Raw genomic sequence first — 26,490 nt, 5'->3', positions numbered from 1 at the left:
TTTTTCTATTTGTCACTTCTGGCCTCTATTGCCCAAATTTAAGGAACTCACACCCTACACAGAGGCGATGGTAACAAGAGAGAGCTGCTCTTCCTGCTTCCATAGGCTTTGGCTGCTCTAGTGACACATTCCCATGTGACAGTGTCACATTCCTGAGGGCTTACCAACTACTTGTGACCAGGGACTATGTGGCCAGGGACTATACTAAACCATCTGCCTCACGGTGTCATTATAGCTCCTGTTTCTGGTAGGTTCCCTAAGAACAACCTTTCCAAAGCATCTCTTCCTGGATTGACTCTCACCACCCTGCCTGCCTATCCTTGCATCCAGTTATGCCCCTAAACATTCCCAAGGCCTTTCTATGAAGTTCTCCCCTCAAAAAGCCAGACATATATGATCTCAGGGTCCTGGGATCCAGCCCCACATCAGGCTTCCTGCTTCTCCCTTTTCTTCTGCCCCTCCCCCATTCCCTCACTCTCTCTCTCTCTCTCCCTCTCTCAAATAAATAAATAAAATCTTCATAAAAAAGGAGCCAAACATAGCTGACCACTTCCAACCTCTCAGAGCTGGTGGAGCTGCCTCTTGCCTCAGTTCCCAACAGAATGAGAACATTTCTGAGATGTGGCCACCATCCCCCTACCCAAGGTAGGGCAGACCCACGTCCATTGTCAGGGAAATATAACATTTCTGAGTAAATCACAGACTTTCAGGACAGGAACGGTCCCCAAAGATTAGGCAAACCAACTCCTTATAAAACAGACTATGGCCCCAAAAGGCCAAGATTGCCCTGGGAAACTAGTGGCAGAGCCCAGATAAAACTCCAGCTCTTCAACTCCAGAAGAGTGTTCTTTTCACAATTCCCAATACTTCCTCCATTCAACAACAAGTTGGACAAATGCTCATGATCCCAAGATACAAACAAAACCCTACATTAGCTAGGTCAAAGCAGTCCCCAAACAATTCTCATTTCCTAACAAGCAACATCTTGTGTTCAGAAGTAAGGCAAAACCAAGTAAGTTATTGGCTCAACCAGGTGGAAATCTCGACTAGCCCTGAAGGCAGTGGTCCGACATTAGCAGGAAGGGTGACACAGGATACCAGCTGCAAAACAAGAGTCAGGCCAGGCTCCAAACATAAACAACTGACAGGTGGACATCCACACACAAATCCAAATTACTAGAATTCTCTCTAAGCTTTATTCTTGACTCATGATATATTAGAAGGAGAAACTAAAGGGAGGTTGAGCAACTATTGGTATAGGGGAAAGACCTCATGTTTAAACCTGAAACTTCCTTTCTAGCCTTAGAACTCTGGCCTAACCATGACTAGAGCTTAAGTCCAGGCCTTTGTGAAACAACATTTATCTCCCCTTCCCACACTCCTCCTTATACAGTCTAAAACTAGTCTTCTGCTTCCCACTCAAGTCCTGTCTTGCCCTTATTCATTAGCGGAGTAATTTCTGCAGAGCCCCTTAACCTCTTTGAGCCACAGTTTTCCCATATGAAAATATGGGGATAAAAATTTCTAGCCTGCCAACTGGAGAGAGCTAATGAATATCAAATGACATAATAATAGTGGTAAAAAGGGCTTTGACAGCTATGATGCATAAGATAAACATAGAGAATTATCAGTATTTGTGTTGAAGATTTTTGTTTGTTTTTTGTCCAGGCAAGGGATAAGGAAAGCTAGGAGCACTGGACAATAATTGTAGGGCAATGCTAGCCAAACTGTACAGGGATTCCTTCAATTCAGATCTGTCAAGGTTGTTTTAAATAGGAACTTCTTAGAAAGCAGACAGCTATCCTCTAAACTTGTAACTCTATCTCAGCTTCTTAACCCGAGTATTCCTTTTTCTGGGCTGCTCAAAAGCTAGAGGCTCCAGAGGAACTTACCTGGAGGGGTCTCTAAGAGCTCTTTCAAGATTTCTTCAGTCTTGGCTCTCCCTGATAAAGGCTGAATCCCAATAGACTGGGGAAAGGAGAACTGTTCAAACCCTCCCTGGAATAACATCTATGTAGGACAATCTCATACAAGGTCTTTTCTATCTCTACTTTTTGAAGGGTTGCCTCCCTCTCAATCCCAGTCTCATAAATTTGTCACCCCTGAGTTCACAGCCTGGAAGTATGGTACTAATGGCACAAATGGCCAGGAAAGTAGAAGTCTATTTTTTTCCTTGTTCCAGAAGCCAAAGTTCACTGGTTAAGGTCAGTTATCCACATCAACATAAGAGTAATACCCTATAGATAACTCATTAGTAGCACTCTGACCACTTCATGTCTGGGAAATTGTTTGGGAAATATATCCCTAACAAATTGTTCTTGTTTGGACTGTCAGAAGAGCCAAGAGAGTTTGCATTGCCTGGGCTTACATGGCTTAGGAAAGGCACTACAAGTACCTGGAAAAAGAAAGTGTTGTTATGGATGGTTGAGAGCTGATTATATGGCAATGCATCACTGGTCCCAAACGGTCTATAAATGAGTTGTTCCACAGAACTGTTCCTAGTAACTGAGGCTTAACCTTTTAAGGATAACCATTCTTAATGGTGAGGTGAAAGTCTTTCATCCACTGGCACACTCTACTGCCTTTTGTCAACAGAGGCTGTTAAAATGTGACTTAAGTCTCTGAGCGCCTGAATACTCTATGTTGATTTTCTACAGAACTAATATTTGAGGATTTTCCAGTGTTATCTTATCCAAGTTTCCCACCAACTCTGAGGCTAGCATTATCATCTCTACTTTACCAATAAAGAATGGGAAGCTCAGGGAGGTTAAGGGACTTCCCCAAGATCACACAGCCAATATACTAAAACACAGATCCTCCTGCAAGCTTGGCCTACAATAAGTGCCTGGAGATACTTTCAATCCAACTACCCCAAAGGCTAAAGTATACCAAAGTGTCATCCTCTTTCCCTTTTTGGAGTTTGATCTCAGAGCCTTGGTCTCCTTGTGCTGTAAGATTCAGAAAGCTCCGATCACTCAGAATCTGCAGGCAGCTTCCTGTTTGTCTAAAGAAGAAGGCAATAACACCTGCTGTGGCCTGTAGGCCTGGCCCAATCAAGGTCAACCTCTGGTGTCAGAGGCTCCAAGATTAAAGGCTGGGCAAGCAGAAGCTCTGTTCCATACACTGTGGAAGTCTGGAAACTAAGAAACAAGAGAAGGGAGGGGCATGCCCTGAGTGGGCAGAAGAGATCCTGCATTTCCAGTAATTCTGCTTGTCCTTATTGGGTCTGGCTCCTTTCAACATGATCAATATCTTTAAGCTAGCAAACTTCTGAGACCAGGGGCAGCCACTGAGCTAAATTTGTTTTCAAAATATATTGGTGTTTTTTGTTTTTGTTTTTTGTTTGTTTGTTTTTGTAGTTCACAAATCACTATCTTCCTCAACTCTTCAACTAAATGGCTTAATTACAACAGAATACGCTGCAAAATTACACTTTCCTGCCACCTGAACAAGATCCTTGATACCTATGAGTGGTGGGGAGGTTTCTAACCCAGCTTCAATGTCCTTCTGGGGAAAACTGGAAAGGCATGTGACCACCACCACTACCCTCCACCACCAACAGCCACACCCACACACACACGCACACACATACACACACAGCTTCTTTCCTTAAACTCAAACAGTTATGGCAGCCAGAGGTCTTCTGGGAAATAGGGTTCTCAGTCAGGTACTGTTTGGACTGAAGCTACCCCGAACTGGAAAAACCACAGGAGAGAGAAGGGTCCATGTAAAGCAGAGGAAAGTGGTTTACCTACTGCCAAGCATTCCACTAAGATCATTTAAACACAGATGAAATCACAGCAATCTCTATATATGGGACTTGGAAAGAGAAATAACTTTCCTCATCCTATCCTTCATGCTAACAGAAGGGTCCACAACTCCCACCTTCTCCAGGAAGCCTTTCTCTCTCTGGCAGGTAAACACTTAGAATGTCCTCTTCATTTTCCACTAAACAAAGAATATGGGCCCTTTTCATTTGTGGAGATTTCATGTTTTCCACCCATTTGATAATTTGCTTATTAATGAGCCCATACAGACATTAAAATATGATTTGGCATGAGAAGATGGCCACCACAAAATAAGTAAAAAAAAATTGCAGAACAGTATGGATTTGTGTTATGCATGTATTTAAAACTATATGTGTATAAATGCATTTACAAAGGATTCTAAGTTCATATAACTGGTAAATGGTCGTTATCTCCTTGAACAGTCAGGGGCAGAAGACAGGTAATTTTATATTTTCAGTACTATTTTATTTCTTACAGCAAGTATGTCTTAGTTTCATAATGAAAAAAATAATAAATTGTAAAATAAATAGTGTGTCTTTAAGTATGCCCTACCAAACAGCACAGACTGTTAATATACCCTATATGGTGTTTAGCTCGGCACTTTATGAACAGTTGGAGAAATCATTTAAAGACAAGATGACCTTCAGAGGCACTTACCTATTTTGGAGCACCCAACTTTATCTAGTAGGCTTCAACCTAAACCTCCCAAATGCTAGCCACACCCCACTCTTGGGAATGTGTAGGAAAAAGAGTACCTTCTATTGCTCCCCAAATTAGCCTACCTTGACTAAAATATGTCCAAATCTGCAAGGATATGCAGCTCTGGGCCCTAAGGCAGCCTGGGTAATAGTGGTGGCAGTAGTGGTAGCAACAGTGGCAACAACAGAACACAGATGCTGAGTGCCCCAACATGATGATCTGTAGAACTTCCCTGCTGTCTTCCCTGATCTGTGTCTCTGGTCCTGCCATCCCTGAGCATAGGCATCAACTCAATCCCTAAACCTCAGGAGCATATACCTCTCAGGATTAAGATTATACAATGCAGCCCTGCCTGCTTGCTATGCCACAGTGAGCAGCACACATAAAAAAATTAAATTTAAAAATTGGGTAATGCTTCAAATATGTACTCTATGGCCAAAGCGTGGGTTGCTTCACAAAGGCAGATGGAAATGCTTGCATGGCTGCCTGTTAGAATCCACTAAAAATTTTGATTCAAATATTCTCCCTTGGTGTGAATGATACCAATATTACGTGAAGACATAAAAAGATGAGTGGAAATTGTCTGTGAACTAGCTGACCACTCACAGGTAAACAGGTTCTCTAAGGTACACAAGAGGGACAATTCCTCCCCATTACTTGGCACTACTCAGCTCCATTCTGCCAGGGCCCAGCTGGGTCTACATTAGCTAATTTCCAGTGGCCCACTGGAATTGTTGTTTGGCTTTCTAGTAGACTTAGCCAAAGAAGTCTGAAAGACAATCCAACTTGACAATAGTAGCTATTAATCTATCTATTCAACATAAATTTTTGAGTACCTCCTCTATGCCAGGCACTGTGCCAGGTACTGGGCATACAGTGAGTAGTGGGAAACTCTCCTTGTTCTCATGAAGTTTACATTCTTAGTGGCATAGGCTGATAGAATGGAAAGAACACACTCCTGACAGTCCTGGCTTTAAGATATGATTCTGCCCCTGATGCACTATGGGACCTTGAGCAAGTCCCTTTACCTTGTTGTATTTTATAGTTAGTGAATCTTCCATAGATTCATATAATTTGCTTCCTTTATAAAACAAAATCCTGGGGTAGCTTAGGGGTTTTCAAATGGCCACAATAGTAGCAAGAAGCCATGGTAGTATGTGGAGAAAAGAAAAAGCATCCAAAGACCTTGAATCTGGCTTGGGTGGTTCCCCATGAGCTGTTTGCCCAAGACAGGTGGGATGGGCAAGTCTTTGAATAACATATAGTCAGTGGCAAAGAGACCTGTCCATCTATCCAAGGCAGGTTTGGGCCCAAAAGGCCTGAAAGGTACCCAGCTTCACTGCAGCTTCTATAACTCCACCTCCAGCTGAAGGGATAGGAAACCTTCTACTATAGTACCATTCATTTGATGCTCAAGAGCTGGAGAGAAGGTGGCGCCTCCCTTTCCAGCCACTTGGGGCTATTCATGAGTAGGGCTGCACTGGGGCCTGTTGGAGCCATGCTGCTTAGGTGAATGGGGAGATGGGACTTCCCTGCATACCTTCCACTAAAGCACCAAGCTGTAGGCCTTGCTCAGAGAAACCATAGCATCTGGCATTCTGGGCTCAGAGGCTTAATAAGAAACACACATAGGAGAGAACTTTAAGAGGACAACTAGAAAAATTCTGGGATATCCTGGGCCTACCCTCCTTTCCTTGTGCCCCACATCTCACAAAGCACTTTCAGATGCATTAGTGCCTAAATCTTTGCCATAACCCTAAGAAGTAGGGTGCTATTACTCCTTCCATATTGCAGATAGGAAAATGAGATTTGGAATGATTTGGGAAGTTTGTACTGGTGGCTCAAGGCCAACAAGACTCTCAGGTGTCTCTCTGCCCTATAGGTGTTAATGCACCTTCCCTTCTCCAAGGTGTATTTTTTCTATTACTAGTGTCTAGTATGTCCTACCAGGTTCTAATTCAACACTCTTGGATCCCTTGCATACATTACTGCTGCTTCTCTCTCTCTATGTCTGTCACTGACTATACATTCTTCAAAGACCTGCCCATTCCTAACCACCTCCACCTGGACAAGAGCCCCTTCCTGAGGTGGAGTAATTAGAAACTTTCAAGTCCATGAGTTTACTGAAGGAGAAAGTCTGGGAGCACAGATGGTTGCAACACCACATGGTACATATCATAACAGAAGTTCTTATGAAGTCAGCACACATAGGGTGGTGCAACCAATACTACCTAGGAGTATTAAAGAAAGCTTCCAGTGGAGGTGACATAGAGTGGAGGGATGTGAGGAAGACACACTTGACATTTCAAACTGAAAGAAAAGACATATGCTAGAGCTGAAAGATATAAAAGATATGGCTTACTTGGAAAACCTTGATCCCACAAAGCCATAGCATAGCATACATGTGGGGAGGTAAGACCGGAAAGTAAGCTAGGATGGTAAATGGCTCTCTATATATACACCATGATAAGGGGTTTAGATTTTCTTTTCCTCACATTCATTGCAGTGTTATAAATACTGGCAAATGCTGGGAGTAATCTAAATGACACCCAAAAAACTAAAGGTAAATTATGGCACAGCCAATGGATGGAATTTTATAAAACCATTAAAGTGTTCATTTTTAAAAATTAAGCATTTACCTAAATTTTTAGTGATATATTAAGTAAGGATAAAGTAGTAGTACTTTTTTATGTGTACTATGACTGCACCATGGACAATTATATTACATATATGAGCTATGACAAGAAATACACATAAATAATAATTGCTACGTTAAAATGGTGGATTTATGGACGATTACTCCATTTACTAAACTCTGTCATATGTCATGTTGGGTTTTATAAAAAGGGGAAATACAAAAATAACTACTCTTCCTCCATTTGACTCCTCTTTCCTTCGCCCTTTCTCACTCATCCACCTGCTTGCTTACTCTCCTTCGTGAACAGTCATTCTAATCTACCACCTGAGAGGCCTCTAAGAAAGAAAAGGCTGACAGCAAGGTGGCTGTACACAGCAGCAAGTTCCTACACAGCCAAGAGGCTGCTTCAGCCTAACGTTGGGGAGGAATCTTCCACTCAAAAGCACTGCCCAGCTCTACCCAACTAAGCCTTCTTTGGTTAAATAGCCTTAAGAACTTGTTCCCAAACAAAGGAAGACAAATACCAAGACTACTTCTATCATGCCCTCCCTTCAGGGCTCAGGGTAGGTGAGGATCAAATTCATGGCCAGCTCCTGGGTGGCTGAACTACAGCCTGAGATCCTTGATTCACAAGTAAAAACTATACAAAATATCAGTAAAAAGGAAGAATAAGATGAGTGAAAACAGACCCAGCCAAGAGCACATCACCTCTAGGAACTTGCTTATGTCCTATCAGCCCATTAGGCCTTGACAAGAAATTCAGAAATCACTCTCCTTTGATATACAGGTCTAACACCAAAGAAAGCCATATTCACAAAATACAGGATCAGTTGAAGGCTTAGCACTAGGTGTGTGGCAATCTCCTTCACTAGAAATTCCTCCCAAGCCCACATCCCTAGCTCTCCACATCCAAGGGCAGCATAGATGTCAGTGACTCAGACAGAGGAAAAGGAAGGGGACCTTAGCAATTTAAGACTTGGCCAAAAGCAATTTCATAGCCCTAAGAAGAGGGATGTTGTGGAGGAAGGGGGTAAAGGAAGTCAAATCTCATTTGCATTCAGTTTTGGTTTGTTTCTTATTCTCTCCCTTCCCTGCTGGAACAATGACCAATCCCAGGGTCTTCTATTCTTCCTGGAGTCACCAATGACCCAAAATAACCAGCAATTGTGGTTTGCAGGCTGGACTCCAAGGCCCCACGCAAGGCACTTAGTCAACAGTTGTCTCTCCAAGCCAGGATGCCCACAGTGAGCTCTGTGGTAGGTGGATCCAAGACCTCTAAGCAGAGTTCACTGAAATAAAGAGGGTTACTTACACATGGATAGCTGGGGGGAAAAATAATGTTCCCAATGTCATTGTAAAGAGAGGGCAACTTCTCCAAATAATCACTGCTCTCTGTTCTGTTACACTCTTTCCAAGAAGCCTTACTATCTTCTTAAAGACTGGGCACAAATAATAAGAATTTCAGGAAAAGCCAATGTTCTCATTACACAGATACTAAAACTATGGCCCATAGAAATGACTTGCTCAGGGGCTCCTGGGTGGCACAGTCATTAAGCGTCTGCCTTCGGCTCAGGGCGTGATCCTGGCGTTATGGGATCGAGCCCCACATCAGGCTCCTCTGCTGGGAGCCTGCTTCTTCCTCTCCCACCCCCCCACCCCGCTTGTGATCCCTCTCTCGTTGGCTGTCTCTGTCAAATAAATAAATAAAATCTTAAAAAAAAAAAGAAATGACTTGCTCAAGATCGCACAGGCAGAGACTAAGAAACAGATACCCTGATTAAGTACACTATTCTTTTCATTGCACCATTTCTATTAAAAAGCATTAAGAAAAAAACCATTCAGACAGGCGCCTCAAGCTATAAATGTCAAAAAGCTCAGCTCTTCTAACCTAGGGCTAGACAGCTTAGGACTGAGGATGGGAGGCAGAGGGACATTGGACTCATTACACTCAGGAAAGCCAAGTGAGAAGCTTAGGCATACAAAAGGCACACACAAAGAATTTACTAACTGGAACGCTTTACCTACTCCAAGGGATTGGTTTAAGATGTTGAGAGGCCCAGGAAGACCCTGCCCTACCCCCACACTCTGAGCCTCTTTAGGTTAAGCAAGGCTACTCCTAGGCTGTCAGAGATCTAAGTAAGAAGCTAGACAGAGGTGACCAGACTGGGTCAAGAGAGCCAGGAGAGATAAAAAAGAATGGGAAGAAATGAAAGCGGGGTGGAGAAATCACAGTCATTCCAGAGCTCTCCCATCTTTCTCTCTTCTCTCCCACCTCTCCTCCATCTCCATCAAAGAGCCTCAACCACCTGCTGTAAGCAAGCCCTACACTATGAAAAAAAGAAAAGTTTGCAAGTGGCACTATATAAACTTGAGAAAGGCATTCTCTGTACCAAAAAAGAACAGAGGACTAGTTGAGGTGGTAAAGGGCATTTGAGGGGGGAGAAAATAGCCAAATAAGGCATACTTGACTGGTAGGGAATCATCAGGAAAAGTTCCAAAAGCTTACGTCACAGGGAGGAAGCGTTTAGTCATTGGTTTCCTCTGACAACTGGCCTAAGGCCAGGAGGCAAACTCCCAACCTTAGGAAAATGCCCAGGCTATGGCAGAGAGAAAGACAACCAAAAGAGATTTTCCCCAGGCCCACCCTCAGGCTCTGCTGGAGCAGCTTTTCAAGTACCAGCAGAGAGGTATAGTGTAACAGTGAAGCAAAATGCAAGATGTTCTCACTAAACATATTCTAGATCCACCATGCCTCAAGAGGAGTAAGAAACCTGGGGAAGAGGGATCTGATCTAATCTGGTTACATATTTCTGATATTGTTGATAGTTTCATGTTAAAGAAAGGAAAATTTCAAAGGTAAAGAAGTTAAGTGACATTTGTTCTCAGGAGGGAATTTCTGAGTTATTAATCTCCCAGGTATATCTGCAAGGATGTTTGGAGAGGAGTTTTGCTCACTTAAAACCCTTGAAGATAATGGGGTGCCTGGGTGGCTCAGTCGGTTAAAGCGTCTAACTCTTGATTTTGGTGCAGGTCATGATCTCAGGGTCTTGAGAATAAGCTCTGCATTGGGCTCCATGCTCAGTGTGGAGTCTGCTTGAGATTCTTTCTCTCCCTCAGCCCCTCTCCCTGCTCGTGCCCCACCTAAAATAAATAAATAAATAAATAAATAAATAAATAAATAAATAAATAACATGTTTTAAAAAACACCCTTGAGGATAGCAAAGATCTGTACAACTTAACTGATGACACTCAAATAGATGACACTATTACCTTGACCCCCACCCTATAATTCCACACCACAGATTAGTCACCCTCAGTCAAAGACCACAACAGATAAGAACCTCTTGGTGTACTTCATCTAACCTTCGACCTGAGATTTCTGAAAAAGGACAGGGGGTTGGGGGATGTGGTAGGGAGTGGTAGGGGGCAGATTAGACTGAGACAGCAAAATCAGGAATCTTATCTAAATACACTAAGATGGAGAAAAGTAAAGCCTTGATCCTTCCCAGATTTTTTTAAAGATTTATTTATTTATTTTAGAGAGAGAGAGAGCACGAGTGGAGGGGCAGAGGAAGAGAGAATCTCAAGCAGACTATAAACTGAGCACGGATCCCCACGCAGGGCTGGATCTCACGAACCTGAGATCATAACCTGAGCCAAAACCAAGAGTCAGGAACTCAATTGATTGTGCCACCCAGGGATCCCCCTTCTCAGGTATTTAAGGGAGTCCAGGACTAACGAGAGGAAAGGAAATGCTGACCAAGTCTGATAGGTATGCATTGTTCCCCCTTCTAGGCCCTGACCCCTGTCACCTCCCAAATACGTATCCAGGAAAGGATTTCTTGGAATTATACTTTGTTTTGTGAGACCACATGCCCACATCTCAACTTTTCTCTTTCATTAGGCCTTGACTGATACTCTGCCGTATAAAATACCTACATGGGCAATAAAGACAATAAAATTTATTTCAGTTAATTTACCCAATTCTAGAAAATCCAAGGTGCAGTCTTCCCCAACAAACCCCTTCAGAGCTACTGGCTCTAACTGACCCTGCAAAGAGTAACTTGGTCTATGCTTGCATGTACTCTGTGGCTGTCCTTGAAACACCTCAAGGCTTCCTTCATTTCGACAAACTCTTTTTTTAAGATTTTATTTATTTGTGCACAAGCACAAGAGAAGGGAGAGAGAGGGAGAAGCAGACACCCCACTGATCAGGGAGCTCGACTCAGGGCTCAATCCCAGGACCCTGGGATCATGACCTGAGCTGAAGGCAGACACTTAACCAACTGAGCCACCCAGGAGCCCCCAAACTCACTTTCAAGAGAGCACTGGCCTAGGATTTATCTCCACGTACCAAAACCACATCACCCTCCCACCCAGAACAGCCGCCGCTCCCAAGTATACACTTCCTTCAAAGCCCTGTTCATGTCCCATTAAACCCCCTTCTCAAAATCTACAGAGAATGCTATGTAAAATTTATTTTTCTCAAAATGTTTTTAAGTGAGTTAGCCTTAAATATCCAATTAAATAGGAGATCTATGAAGGCAGCAATTGTATACTCCATTCATTTATTTGTATCTCTTATAGTAAATAGTACCTAGAAACCACTCAATAAATGGTGAGAACGCAACTGCCTGCCTTCTTTCTTACCCATCTTATCTAGCACAGGGTTGAGCATACAGTAGTTCAGTTCCATAAAAAATTATAATAACAAACATTTGCATCTAACTTATTAGATACTAGGCACAGTTCTAAGCACTTTACACAAATTGCCTCATTTAATCCTCAGAACAACCCTATGAGATAGGTACTACTATTATTTTCACTTTACAGTTGAGGAAAATGAGACACACAAGTTAAGTAACTTGCCCAAGGCTATACAACTAATTGGTCACAGAGCTGGGATTTAAGTCCAAGCAGTCTGGTTCCAGAGTCTGTGCTTTCCCCACTACTCTATGCTACCTTTCTATGAAGTCCTGAAAGTTCTTTTATTTTTTTAGCTCTCTACCTGCCCCAGGCTTCGCCTACAACACCTAGAGGTGAGTAGTGAGGGTTGAGGCCAGGAAACTCCAGTCTGAATTCAAAATGGCTGCTACAGCAGAAAATACTGCCACCAAAGTACTAACAAAAGTACCATAATGTTCTCCTAATTCAAGGAACAGGTCAAGCTGGAACATTAAGTTAGATACAGAGAGGTCAGAACTCAAAATTTTAAAAAGGCAAAGAGAAAGCAATAATTTGGGTGAGGAGCGGGCAGGAAGAGAAAACAGTCATTCTGGGGCCCCAGAAAAACTGAGTCACCCACTGACTGAAACCTGCTACAGCAGAAGCTATTTAGGGGAACTCCATTGCAGCCATCTTGTTAATGTAATCACCACAGAGCCAATTCTCTGGAAATCTGTGTCCCTTTGGTGAATAGAGTCATTCTTCCAAGATAGGCAAGTTAGTGAGAGACCACTAACTTACTAATTGGGAAAGCCAAGTTCTCCTGTCCAACTTTATGTGATCCTGAACAAGCTGACTCCTCTGGCTATGAATAGAAAAGAAATAATTCTACTCCATAAAGACTCTTAGGACAGTTGAGGCTCAGTCTTAAGCAGGAAAATGTGTCTAATCTCCTCCCTTTACCTCCCTTCAACATGCATATCTGTTTTCTACCACTCCTTGCAAACAATGCAAAAAACATTTACCTTCCTGGGAAGTGCTACAAAGAGTCCCAAAGGCACTGTCAGAGCCTGAACCATCTCCATACAACATTTGAGGTCAGCTCTACACACTCAGAAGGATTTGCTCTTCCCACGACCATAATAACACTATGGTCAGGTCATCCCCCTGCACAGAGGTAGGAAGCACTGACCACCCTGCACCAAGTGCCATTTAGAAGGCAGACCTTAAAAGTTCCTCCCCTAGGGGCACCAGGTTGGCTCAGTTGGGTGGGCATCCAACTCTTTATTTTGCCTCAGGTCGTGTTCTCTCTAAAACAAATAAATAAATAAGTCTTAAAAGAGAAGTTCCTCCCCTACATGGAGGAGGGCAGACAATTTAGGTTTTGGTCCCAACCTTATTACAATTCACTCATATCACTTCCCTTTTCTGGCCTTTGCTGTCCCCATCTAAAACATAAAGGTAGAAATAAAAAGTTAAAGGCCAGGTCATTTGCTCTGTGGTTCAAAACACCCATGTGAGAAACCTAGACCATCCAGAACAATCAGCTGAAGTGAAGTTTAAGGCTGAGGTCATCTTAAGTGAAGATGCATTTGGAATGCTGTACCTCAGCTCACTGGTGGTAGATATCTTGGGAAGTTGGTTTATGCCCACCAGCTCTCAAAGTCTACCAATATCCGATTACCACACTTACAAGGTTAGAAAGTACATTTGAAACATAACCTAGTAGTTTCCTAGCATTTCAGTAGAACTACAAGGGGTATATGCTATTGGCAGCTAGTAAAAAGAAAGAGGGGACACCCATTCAGTTTTCAGTGTTTGTCTGAGGCTCTTCAGTCAACCTTCACAATACAGTGTCATTGGTTTCTTTCTTATTCCTCGGTAAGGAAAGACATAGCCCTTTCCCCTCTATAGACTTAAGAAGAAACAGCCAAGAACACTCATGCCAGTGTTCCTGTTAGAGCGACTACCGAAACAAACCAACTCCCAAGCAAGAAACTCCATTCTGAACTCAGCACCCAGGAAAAAAACAGTACTCCAGAGGTGTAGGGGAACAAAGAAGGTACATTCTAGCGAGTGCTGATGAACTGTATATTCCCAGCAAAGCCTAGCACACTGCCTGGTACATAGAAGGCACTCAAATTTTGAGGGAAAAAAAATGTCTGAAGGAAAAAAACATAGAAATGGGAGGCTTGAGGCTGTATTGAGGCTCTCAAGGACATCAGTATTGGAAAGGTCCCTAGAGTGTACTTATTACTTTTACATACCCTCATGACAAATTGGAGAGACTGAGAGCCTAAAGAAGGGACTTGCCTAAATATTTACTTCATTTAGATCACTTTATGGAGGACAGGGAAGATGTTCTTCTTACATGGAAAGTGAAGAAGAAAAGTTCTCAGGTCAGTGTTACTTGCCACTTCCCCAATCAATGGAGTCCTGAGCTACCTACCCTTCAAGGGACTGCTCCTATACCACAAATCAGAACCTGGAATTGAAAAGTTTTTCAGCTCTATCAAGCATGAAATGGAGGGATGAACAACAAAACCAGCCAATCATGACAAGACCACCTCTCCACTTGACCACTAGACTGGCCCAAAGGAGACTACCTTTGTATTCTGGGTTTTTTTTATTTTTTTGTTTTGTTTCGTTTTTCTTTTGGGGCAGACGAGTGGGGTGTGGTAGCAGGGAGAAAAGATTGTGAGAGTTTGGAAAGCCATACATGATAAACTCAGTTCTATCTTTGAAAAATCAGAAACACACTGTTCCCAACCTGTTATAATGCCAATTTTCATCAACTCTAGCCATTAACAGCCCAACCCTGGTGGTGTCGGTAGCCAGATATTCTCCCCTCTGGGGACCTTGAGTCTGGAAATTCCAGTGAGGGGGACTCCCAGGAAGATACAAAGGAACCTAGACAGACTGTTGCCAAGCAACACTAGTAGAACAGAGTTCAGATAAATGTAGCTGTCATCTCATCTCATCCAGATAGAACTGAATTTGGAATCAGGGAGACAGACCAGATGACCTCTAAATATCACTTTATCATCCAGTAAAGCACTCTCCTGAGAGGAGGAAAAGAGAAAAGTAAAAATAACACCCTTAAAACAAAGCTATTGTTATAGACAGCTAGAGAATAATGAAGAGTTAGCAGACCAGTGGTCAATACCGCCCTTGTCACCCACTCACAGAGCAACTTTCCCCTCTGCAAGACTAAGTATAGATTAGTTGGTGCCTTCAAGTGTCCTCCTACTCCACCAGCCCCTCTCTGCCCAGAGGGCTATTCAAGGAACAGCTTAAAGGAAATCCCCAAGATGGTTCCTGCTCTATCATCTACGCTTTCACAAAGGGCTGAATGAACTAGAGAAATAAAGAGGTGGAGAGATGCAGGATCCAGAGTCACCCTCTCTCACATATAACCTCCATTCCTAATCCCTTGCCCTGCCTTGAAGTCTGTAGGAAGGGCTGGTTCAAGAGTTAAAAGACTGAGATTCTGCCTTCTATTCACAAAGTACCATTTTAGTGCCACTCGAGTGGCTCAAGCAATGCTAGGAATGGCCGGAGAATAAACAGTCCACAAAGTCCCTGTTAAAGTTTAGCTGAATCCAGATCCAAAAGCCTTCAAATACTTCAAGGAGGTGGACTCTACATCTGCTCATATGGATGGTCCCATCAATAGTCATTTGATCACCTTTCCGCTGACCTATTGAGGTAGAGCTAAAAATCCAGCAAATTGAAAAGGTTTTACCAAGACTGATACTCTAACTAAGACCTAGATTCAAGTCTTGGCTTTGCTACTGACATGCTATATCATTCTAGATCAGCCCCTTCTTATCTGTGGGTCTCAGTTTCCCCATCTATACAATGAGAAAGTTTAGACTTGACCACTGTGAAGAGCCTTTTCAACTCTAACAAACCAAAAATTCAAGAAAACCTTGAAAATTCAAAACAATCTCTTTTTAGGGAATCAAAAAGTCCCAAAGACTTTGTGACCTAAAACAATTTAAAGAGGGCAGGGAGGGGGGAAGTTGTGGTTTGTTTGTTTTTTTTTTTTACAACTGTCTTAGCAGAAAGGGTGGATATCAGTTAGTAAGCTTCTTCGTTCTGGCAGACTTAGGAAACTAGCAACTAGAAGCAGAATCCAAGAATTGGCAGGGAGAGCGTGCAGAGAAGCATGTTTTAACAGACTTAATGGAGGTTGGGCTGATTAAAGGAGACAATTGGCTGTAAAAGTGAAACCAATCCTGGGCAGATTGTAGACATAGTTCATAAGAATGAATGGATTTGATTTTTCCACTACCCTTCCCTATCTGTCATAATCCAGAAATAGCCTAACAGCCTAGTGAAGAAGGAGCAGAAAACAGGGAATCTTCTTCCTCCATTAAAGTTACTAGCTGACATGCAGTGAACTAGTGTATGCCCCTGGATGCCTCAGGATTGGGACGAGGGATGAGAAAAGTAACAGGGGGCACCTTGTGAAACCCCCAACTCTCACCAGGAGACCACCAAATGCCAATGTTACTTTGTCTAAACTATCTACTTTCTTTTATCTGAGGACCAGGAAGGCCTAAGAACAGGGAGCAGTTTGCTTTGGGCAGGAGAGAGGACTCAACTTCAAGAACCTAATCATTGAGTCAGAATAGAGGATCATTGAAATAAGCATCAAAAAGCCTGGGCCCTAATCTTGGTTATGTCACCATATGCTCTTAGGTAGTTCTTTTCCGTAAGCCCAATATCCTCATTAGTTAAAAGAGAGAAATAGTGGGGTAGGAAGAGGAAGAAAGTTGTACTAGACGGTCTCAGAGGTCCCTTTCAGGTCAAGATTCTATGCTCTTAATAGGCATGATATAGTTGTTTCTCCTAAAAGTTGACCATTCCTTGAACTGAACAGCACGAAAAATTCTGCAAAGCTTTCAAACTATCAAAATTCAGCCCTCTCCTTCCAATTTGATTCACGTTTCAGTCAATCTGCATAAAAATACCCTCAGTATTCAGGTACCTTCAGTACCCTAGGCCTGACCTCAAACAGCTCATTCTCCAGCCTCTGTCCAAGCCCAGGAAAAGGATCACCAGGCTATCTTCTTTGCCAATTCTGAGATGGGATGGTTAACGCAACTTTGAGACAATTTCCAGGCCCATCAAGTTGCATTTAAAGGTGAGATTATTAGAAATGAGGATAAAAGATGCCATTAGTGAGGAGAGGTCATGGGGCAAAGTCTGTTCCCAGAAATCCACCCATCTATTTAGGTAAAACCACCCACAGAGAGATAAACTCAGAGTCTCTGGAAGGATCGTTATAATCCTCCATGTTGGGAGACAGTGGGCTTTTTTCCCCCTCTTTCTCTTTTCAAATTCATCCTCTCTCACTTTACGTGTGTCAGGGAAGAGGGGACAAGTGTGGAAAAACCCCATGTCATAAAACCATGAGCAGTTTTAAAAAGAGAGAATGTAGAAGCACATATTTGTTGAAAACTTGGTGTTTCTAATAGGCAGGGTTCTGGAAAGGCAAGAATGACTTGGCAGAAAGACTGGAATATAGCAACGTGGCAACCAAATTCAGCATATACCCAAAGAACCAGGCTCCCCACTTCTCTCCTTCAGGGACGCTCAGACCTTCTCAAGGCTACTAGTAACTATCTCAGCTCTACGAGGCTCAGGCAGTCCTCTAGGGAGAGGGGTCTGGAAGCATAAGCTGCTTGGCCTTAGGGACTCAAGCCAGGGTGGTCACCAGGCCTTCCTGAACAAGAGAAGGGCCCCAGTAGTCTCTTGGTATGACTTGCACAAAAGCAAGCAGGACTCATTATTCAGGCACACCCCTCCCATGCCCCTCCCTTCTGGGCATCCGGCCTCCCTAGGCCCCACTCCCAGGAGGCTTCTGCTCTTCTCATAACAGCCAGTGGGGTGGAGATCAAATCCTAGAAGCTTCCACCATTCTAGAGAGGTGTGGCCCTACTGGGGAAAATCCACACCTCACAGAACAGTCTGGAGGGGATAGGAGGAGATAGAGAGCCATTAAGCAATGGGAAGGGCAAGGATCTGTCGGTGGAGAGGAGTTAGAAACCAGTCTTCTACCCTAGGAAGTAGAGCAGACCTCCTCCTCCCAGTGAAGTATTAGTGATCCTGGGTAGAAGCAAACAGCCCCTTATGAGTCCCTGCACAACTGTCTCCTCCACCAACTCTTTCTTCCCGTAATAGTGGGAAACATCTGGAGCCTTGATCAGCCCATTGCAGCTCCCTATTCCCTTCCCACGGCCCCTCCTGGACCAAGGCAGCCCTGCCCCCAGAAAAGCGCCAATTCCTGAACTGGAGGAAGTGTTCCTCTCCCCTGCCCCCATAGCCCGTCAGTGACAAGAGGAGACCTCGGGCCCCCAAAGAACCTTCCCTACTGCTTCATCCCACACGCAGGACGCTGGAATCTGAGAAAGAGGCCGGTCCCGCCCGGTCCACACTTCTCGCCCGCTACCCACTCACACCGGAGGGCTCACCAGACCAGGACTCCATTCTTGCCCCTCCCCACCCCAGGCCTTAGCGGAGGGCGCGGCATTCTGAGTGGGCGGATGGCTGGCCAAGCCCCTAGGCATCAGCAAGAGGCTACCAGAGTCGGCTAGAGCTCCCAGGGCGGCAGCGCACATCCCCCGTACTCACCGTCTTAGGCATGGTGGCTGCAAAAGTGGCAGAGTTGATAAAGTTCGGCTAGGAGCTGTCTGGCAGCGCTGAGCACACAGTACGGACAGCAGGGACTCTGGGGGCCGGAGGCTCGGATTGGGTCCCTCTCTCTCGTTGGGGCAACTGCTCGGCTTCCTGCTAACGGGCCACGACTTCACAAACCCCACCCAGGAAAGAGCCGCCCCTGTCGCGTCGCCCGCTTCTTTATGTGGCTGGGCTTCCGCGCTGTTCCCCGCCCTCGCGCCCGCCTTCTTGCCGGCCGCTGGCCTCGCCCCGCCCAGCCCAGCCTGGCCACACCAACCACGTGGGGGTCAGGCTGGGCCTGGGCGCTCCATGGGAGACTCCCACCCCCAACACAGGCCTACTCTTTATCCCACCCCTTCAAATCCAGGCCATCCGGCCCCACCCCCAAGCAGGGCCCGACCCTGGGCGGCACCCTGGCAGAGGCTTACAGCCCCTGACTGCAAGTTTCCACTAATGGGAAGCTCACTACCTATCAAAACTGTCTGTTCCCTCTCAAGACAGCTCTGACTCTCAGAAAGTCATTGTGTGTAGCTGAACTCCTTTTTTCTGTGCCTTCCCCTATGGATCTCAGCTCTGCTCCCCGTGACCACAAACCTCCTTTGCAGTCCCTAATAATTCCTTAGAGCTCTGAAGATCGCATGTCCCCCTGAAACTTCTCTTCTCTTGGCTACACTGCCTCAGCTCCTCCAACACTTTATTTGCTCTCTTCTGTAGACCTCTATATCCTTTTTCCCATCGTATTTCCTCCCCATTCTTACTCAATCCTCATTTTCAACAGAATTTGACCTCTGTTCTGCATCTGTCCTCTATTCATTTTCCTTCCTTCAAATCCCAGTCTTCACCTTCTTCAAATCAAGTCCTTGATGCTTTATTCCATCCCCCAACACATTCATGATTTGTGTATTTACTTTCTGATAAGGCTATAATCTCCCAGGTTGCATGCACCCTTAGTCCATGTCTTTGAGATGTGTTTGCCAGCAATCATTCTACTTCTTTCAAGGTCACAGAATCCCAGGTCAACAGAGTTCAAGACTGTACCAGTTATCTGGATAAGTTTGAGCTTTACTTTGAAAGTGATTGGTCACAGTTCTTTTTCCTCCTATCCATAGGCAACTGTGTGCAGGTATGGTTCGAGTATCCTTTACAGTATAGGGCACCACATACCTCAAGGATTATGAGCCAACTTGGAGAAGTAGAATGGATATTTGAGAGGGGTGGTCAGGACACCTGGCTTTTAGTTGTAGCTTTGCCATTAACTCATTCTGTGACCACTGTGTCACCTTGGGAAGTCCCTTCCCCTCTCTGAACTTGAGTTTCCCCTTTTGCAACAAGAAAGGACTGGATTCCTGGGCTTTCAAGGTCCTTTCCCACTCTGACATTATAAAAGGACGAGAAAGGCAGTAGAAGCCCTTCAACAATAGATGAGTCTAGTAGGGTTGCATAAGGACCGACCTTGCATTTGTGCTTAGGAATCAGCAGTCCTATTTCCAGATCCTCTGCTTTCCCAACTCAACAATGTGCACAAATCAGTGTGCCTCGGTTTCTGTCACTGCTGTCAAGATTCATTGATGTGTGCTAGGGTAAACAAAGTTCCCTGCTCAACTTATCAGGGAAATGCAAATCAAAACTACAAGGAGATATCACCTCACACCTGTCAGAATGGCTAAAATCAACAACACAAGAAACAACAAGTGTTGGGGAGGATATAGAGAAAAAGGAAACTTCTTACACTGGTGGTAGGAATGCAATGTGCAGCCACTGTTGAAAATATATGGAAGTTCCTCAAAAAGTTCTAACTAGAACTACCTTATGATCTAGTAATTGTCGTACTTCTGTGTATTTTTACCTCCAAAATACAGATACACTAATTTAAAGGGATACATGCACCCCTATGTTTATAGCAACATTATTTACAGTAGCCACATTATGGAAGCAGATCAAGTGTCCATTGACAGATGAATGGTTAAAGAAGATGTGGTATATATACATAATGGAATATTATTCAGCCGTAAAAAAAAGAAAGAAATCTTGCCATCTGCAATGACATGGATAGATCTAGAGAGTGTAATGCTAAGTGAAATAAGTCAGTCAGAGAAAGATAGATACCGTATGATTTCACTCATATGTGGAATTTAAGAAACAAAGGGGAAAAAACAAGCAAAGTAAAAATAAATAGAAAGAGACAAACCAAGAAACAGACTCTTAGCTATAGAGAACAAACTGATGGTTATCAGAGAGGAGGTATGGTGGGGAGGATGGGTGTAATAGGTGATAGGAATTAAGAAGTACACTTGTGATGAGCACGGGGTGATGTATGGAATTATTGAATCACTATATTGTACATCTGAAAGTAATATAACACTGTATTTTAACTATACTGGAATTTAAAATAAATTTTTAAAAATAAAATTACTTTAGATGTATTACAGAACTGAAAAAAAATGTTCCCTGCCCAAACTATTTTCTTAAATTGAGAAGTTGACCCTCCAAGGAAGAGCAGCACTCCCCAGAAAGCCTCAACAGCAGGGATAGCAAGAGCAGCCAATCACATACCTTGACATTACCATGGCCCTTCACTCTCAGAAGTTCAAGGAACTCACCAATTCCCTCATTTATGTTCTCCTAAAGCCCACAAGAGCCTCAGACTAGGATAAGTGCTTAAAGGGGGAAGGGAAGTTGATTGGAGACTCCAACTTTCATTATCCATTCTGGAGAGTGGAAACCCCTGTGTGTCATTCCCCATGTCCCATGTCAACACCCCCTGTAACACACAAGAGAGAGCCAGTTAGGGAGCGTCAAGCAGCTGAACACACTATTAAAAGGGAAAAGGGGCGCAGGAGTCCAAATAGGGAAAGGGAGATCAGAGGGTGGGGGAGCTAAGGAAGTTGATGGAAAGAGGGACCAAGAGAGAAAGATAAGGTTTGCCCTTTGGGGAGGAGAAGGGTGGGAAATAAGAAGAAAGCATAGGCTATCATAAACTGTTTAGTTCAGCCCCCATTCAAGTTGAGGAAACTGAGGATCAGAAAGAGTAAAGAACTTACCCAAGATCAGGCAATAAGTGTAAAGAACTGATTCAGGGATAGTAGAGAAGACAAAGAATTCAGTTAAACTGTTGAGATAATACAAGCAAGAATTTTGAAACCTAGAACAAGGGAAATAGTCCCCCCTTCCAACTTCACAGACAGAAGGTGGTTATGGTGATTATGGTCAAACAGCTGGACATTGCTTGAAGGTTACATTTAAAACTCTCTAGCTAGGAGGGACCAATCTCAGTTATCCCCCCATCTCCAGAACAAAGTGGAAGCAGCTGAGGTGGTCTCTTGTTCTTCAAGATGGCCAGAGAAACACACCATTGCTTCTTACTTCTTTGTAAAACCCTTTATACATATATGGCCAGAACTTCTGGTATCCCCCCACCCCACTCCCTACAATGATCCCATGTGAAATGAGAGTTAGCTCAATCTTCCTGTGGCCAGAGTAATCCCCATGCTTAGGTTTAGATATGATGACGTTTATGTCACTGTTTGTAGAGAGAAAACATGTGAATAGGGCTAACATATATTGGCTACCCTGAGTGAGGGAAATAAAATGTATAAAGACACTTGGATTTTCAGAAGATCTGAATTCAGAAGGTTCAAGGAGGAGTAGGCAAGTATTTTTCAACCAGTAAAGGTAGGTGAGGGCCGGTTACGAGCAGAAGGTGATACAGAAAAATTCTAGAGCTGTCCCAAGGAGGCTGGGGGCATCTGAATCAGGGGATAAGAGATGCAAAGGATCTGGGCTTTAGGGCCAGATGTGGAATCCAAGTGGAAAGGCTCAGAATTCCTGGCGGTCTGGGGCTAATCTGGAGCAGCAGCAAGTCTGGATATCAAAGTCAAGGAAATTGAAATCAGGAACTGTGTAATGCAGATTTATGTGAAAGCCTATGCCCAACTCAAGAGAGAAATGAGATTAGACTTGTAATCACCTCCCACCCCTAGGATTTAAAATCACTGCAATAAAGAAGCTTCTACATTCTAAATGGTATTTTTCCTTCAGAGGACATAATAGTGCAGGAGAGACAATACCAGAGAGGAACTGGTTAGGGAGCAGTACTGAATCCTAGAGATACTTTGGATAAAGAAGCACCCTCGCCTTCCCATTTATTGGATGGTAACAGTTGAAAGATCCCATCACTTAGAACTTTTTGAGGGCTGCTTTTCATTTTCATCACTGTTGGAAAGTCCTTCTTTACATCTAAATTAGATCTTTTCTGCTTCACCTCAGCACAATTGCTTGTGGCTGATGTTTAGGGAAGGAATTAACTAAGCCTCTGAAGTTGCTCTTCTCCCTTACCCATTTTTTCTCTTTTGTTTTTCTTTCTTTTCTTTCTTTCTTTTTCTTTCTTTCTTTCTTTCTTTCTTTCTTTCTTTCTTTCTTTCTTTCTTTCTTTCTTTCTTTCTTTTTCTTTCTTTCTTCCTTCCTTCCTTCCTTCCTTCCTTCCTTCCTTCCTTCCTTCCTTCCTTCTTTCTTTCTCTCTCTCTCTCTCTCTCTCTCTTTCTTTCTTTCTTTCTTTCTTTCTTTCTTTCTTTCTTTCTTTCTTTCTTTCTTTCTTCTTTTCTTTCTTTCCTAGGCTCGACTCCCAGCATGGAGCCCAACATGGGGCTTGAACTCACCATCCTGAGATCAAGACCTAAGCTGAGATGAAGAGTTTGACGCTTAACCAACTGAACAACCCAGGAACCCCTTCCCAGTTCATTAAAGATAAATGTGTCAGAGATGAGAGCAAACATTAGCTTGAGACCACACACTCTGAGGCCTTTTATCTCTATTCCTTCCTCTGGGTCAGTAGCCAAGCACCAGGCTAGCTGTACCATTACACAAACAAGAGAATAAGCAAAAGAATATACTGCTATCTCCCCAAAGAAAATAGGTCCTCCTTGTACAATATGGCTATGAGTACAGTATACTTCAGCAATAGAGAAATACTGCTTTTAAGCATCCTCAGTCTTCTATCAGCTTCTTGGAAGCAAAAGCTAGGGTTTGGGTGAAAGTGGAGAAGATACCATTAATGAGGCATCTATTGTGTGCCAAGCAGTGAGGAGGACATTTCAATATCTAGCAAGAAAACTTAGAGGTAGAAACAAGGAGTTTGAAGCTTTGAGGAGTGAAGTGACTTATCCAAAAGTCACACAGTTTGTTGATGGTGGCACAGGGATTTGGGACCAGGTTTTATGAGTCCAAAGTCCACATTCTTTCCTCAACCTGACCAGTGACCAGACAAACCCGAGGAGAGAGATGCATTTTAAGATTCCTATCACCCCTACACCTCAGTGGTCACACCAGACAGCTTGAGGTAGCGAGTGGGTAATAATAAACAGTGGTGATACAGCATCTTGCCAATATCAAAGTGCCTGGGAATATTTATTATTAATCATACTAATGGCCCACAGTGAGAGGGAAGAGCTTCTCTCTGGCTTTTCCTCCAAAAAGGCTAGAAACTTTTCAAGAGCTTCCCCCCAGCCAGCCAATATTAATTCAATTTGAGCCAGTGTCCTCTTGGAATATGAAATTAGCCCTGCAGAAGGGGAGTCCCAATAGAGTCACTAGCCCCCAGCCCTACCCCCCCCCCCCGCCGTGACCAGAGACCATATGTGGCCAGATAGCCTGCTGAGCATATGACGACCTCCATGAACAACTCAAAATGCAGTTCACAACTCAATACGCCTAGAAGGAAGCTATTTGCCCACTCCCCCAGATGCCTGGTTTTATATGAGACTCTGGAAAGGGTGTTCACCCTCTTCCTCCTTAGGAACTCTCCTCCCTATTGGCTCTATGTCTGTTGCTGGTTTTGCTGTTAGCACCATCCTTCATGTGCACACTGTTATCATCTTTAACTCCCCTCTGCCTAACGCCTACCATCCAGTCACCAAGCCCTGCTCTCTGTCTTTCACAGCTTCTCTCCCCCTCATCTCCATTGTCAGTGCCCTAGGTCAACCCTCACCAGCTCTTTGGTCTCCCTGCCTCCAGGCTGCCCTATCCTGGCCCTCCTCCACGTGGCCATGCTCCACATGTGCACCATGGTGATCTTCAGAAATACAGCAATCACCTGTGCTTAGAGTTGTCAGGTGACCCCCCCCCTGCCCGACACACACACGTAAACTTTGTAGCCTTCTCTTCCTCCCACAGCTCCCCAGCACAGCCCTTCTCCTGGAGCCAGGCTACTCCCACTACATGTACACGGTATAGTGTGCTCGCTCTCGTCTCTGCACAAAGCCTTCCCTTGATCTCTCCTGCCCTCCTTGTACTCTCTGCCTCTCCCCAGCTCCTGTAGTGCCCAAGGTCCGCCGTGCTCACCTGGCTTCCCTCCCACATCTTGCTTTGTCTTGTCAACTGCTGTTTTTTTTTCTTTTCCTCCATTTCAGACTGGGCTAGAGTTGCTCCTGTGAAGGGGTCACATTTTGTGTTCCATGCAGAAGGAGCCCAACACACTTCCAGACATATATTTGGAGCTCAGGACAAATTGCTCAGCTAGGCCCGGGGAAGAGAGGGTTCTGCCACTCTCATGTCTAGCCCTGCAGGCCTATCGAGTTGTATTACATCCAAATTCTCTAATGGCTCAAGTTTCCCCTTATACTGACTTAAGTTCTCCTGTTAGGAGACAAAACTAATAGAATAGAGCTTCCTATTCCTGTCTCATTACTCCTCCCTCCACTTACAACACTCTCCCTTCCTTCTCTCTCTTTCCTGCCTTTTGTGTGGTGTGTGTGTGTGTGTGTGTGTGTGTGTGTGTGTGTGTGTGCCAGCCCTGCTACCAGTCTACCTTAGGGAAACATTCTACTGTTCACAAAGAAGAATTAACAAGAACATTTATTGTGATACTATAATAATTAAGGGAAACAAACTAAATATCCATCACTAGGGGACTAATTATATACAATATACGGTATGGTATATCAGTTCAACATGATACTGTTCAACCTTTTAAAACCATGAACTACCATGAAAAGAACTACTATGACTGTGAAGTTACAGAACAATATGAATAGTATGATACTATTTATGAATTAAAATGTCCATGTGCTTATACTTATGCAAGTCCCCAGAAAAGGAGAAATATGCACAACAAGTCATAACAGTTGTTATCTCCAGAAAGGGAACTGGGATTAGAGAGAAGAGTAAAGAGAGAATTTTCACTTCTGAATGTATATATTTCTATATTATTTAATTTTTTCAGTGAGCCTGAATTACTTTTGTAATTATATAAAATGGTAGGAAAAAAAAAGAAGAAGAAGAAGGATGAATAGGAGGAGGAAGAAGAAGAGAGGGGGAAAGAAGAGAATAAAGGAGAATAAAAAGAATAATCTAGGAAAGAATGTAGATAAGTTGGGCAATAGAGTTAGGATCCAAAAAGTTTGTGACAAGCCCAAATAACAGTAAAACTTAAAAGTAGAACAAATGTAATGTTTGTGCTAGAGTCCGAAGAGTTAATGTCATGAGGAAAAGATGGAGAAGATGTGTTTTAGCAGCAGCATGGGTAAAAAGGCTTCTGAAGTTATGTATGGAATTGTTGAATCACTATATTATACACCTGAAACTAATATAACACTGCAAATAAAATGAAATAAAAAAGAAAAAATGAAATAAAATAATTTTAAAAAAAGAGCTCTGATGTTTTACTTGATTATAAACTTCATAAATGTTAAGCAGTGAGCTCTGGTTTCCAGGAAAGTTAATTCAAGCCTAGAAGACTAAAATCCAGGAGGAAAGGACAGTTTTGTCTTCTTCCCTAGTCAGACCCCATTTGAAGAACTGTATGATACTGTGGTCTTGCCACTTTAAGGGGAGACACACACATTGGGGTATATCAATGGGAGAGTGAGCTAGTTGGGGAGGGCCTGGGACCCAGGATACAGGAGAAACAGTTGGAGGATCTGAGATGGTTTGACTTTGAAAAGATTCAGGAGGATGTTGTCTATGTGTTTGGACTTCAGAATGGTCACCTTAAGAAAGGTTAACAGATGGGCTCTATAT

At 43.6% G+C, this 26,490-nt stretch overlaps 1 protein-coding gene across 1 annotated transcript in view; it reads right to left on the bottom strand.

Moving 5' to 3' along the window:
* Positions 1-18,828, bottom strand: part of MSN (moesin) — a 65,366-nt gene extending 46,538 nt beyond the window's left edge. The window contains exon 1 of the mRNA XM_026487609.4: positions 18,433-18,828. Coding sequence (XP_026343394.1) covers positions 18,433-18,444 — 12 coding nt within the window. The 5' untranslated portion in view covers positions 18,445-18,828. The remainder of the gene's footprint in view (positions 1-18,432) is intronic.
* Positions 18,829-26,490: the final 7,662 nt, after the last annotated feature.

This window comes from Ursus arctos, chromosome X, assembly GCF_023065955.2.
Source record: "Ursus arctos isolate Adak ecotype North America chromosome X, UrsArc2.0, whole genome shotgun sequence".
NCBI lineage: Eukaryota > Metazoa > Chordata > Mammalia > Carnivora > Ursidae > Ursus > Ursus arctos.
The sequence above is the reverse complement of the archived record's forward strand: the minus strand, read 5'-3'. Positions and strand labels throughout refer to the sequence as shown.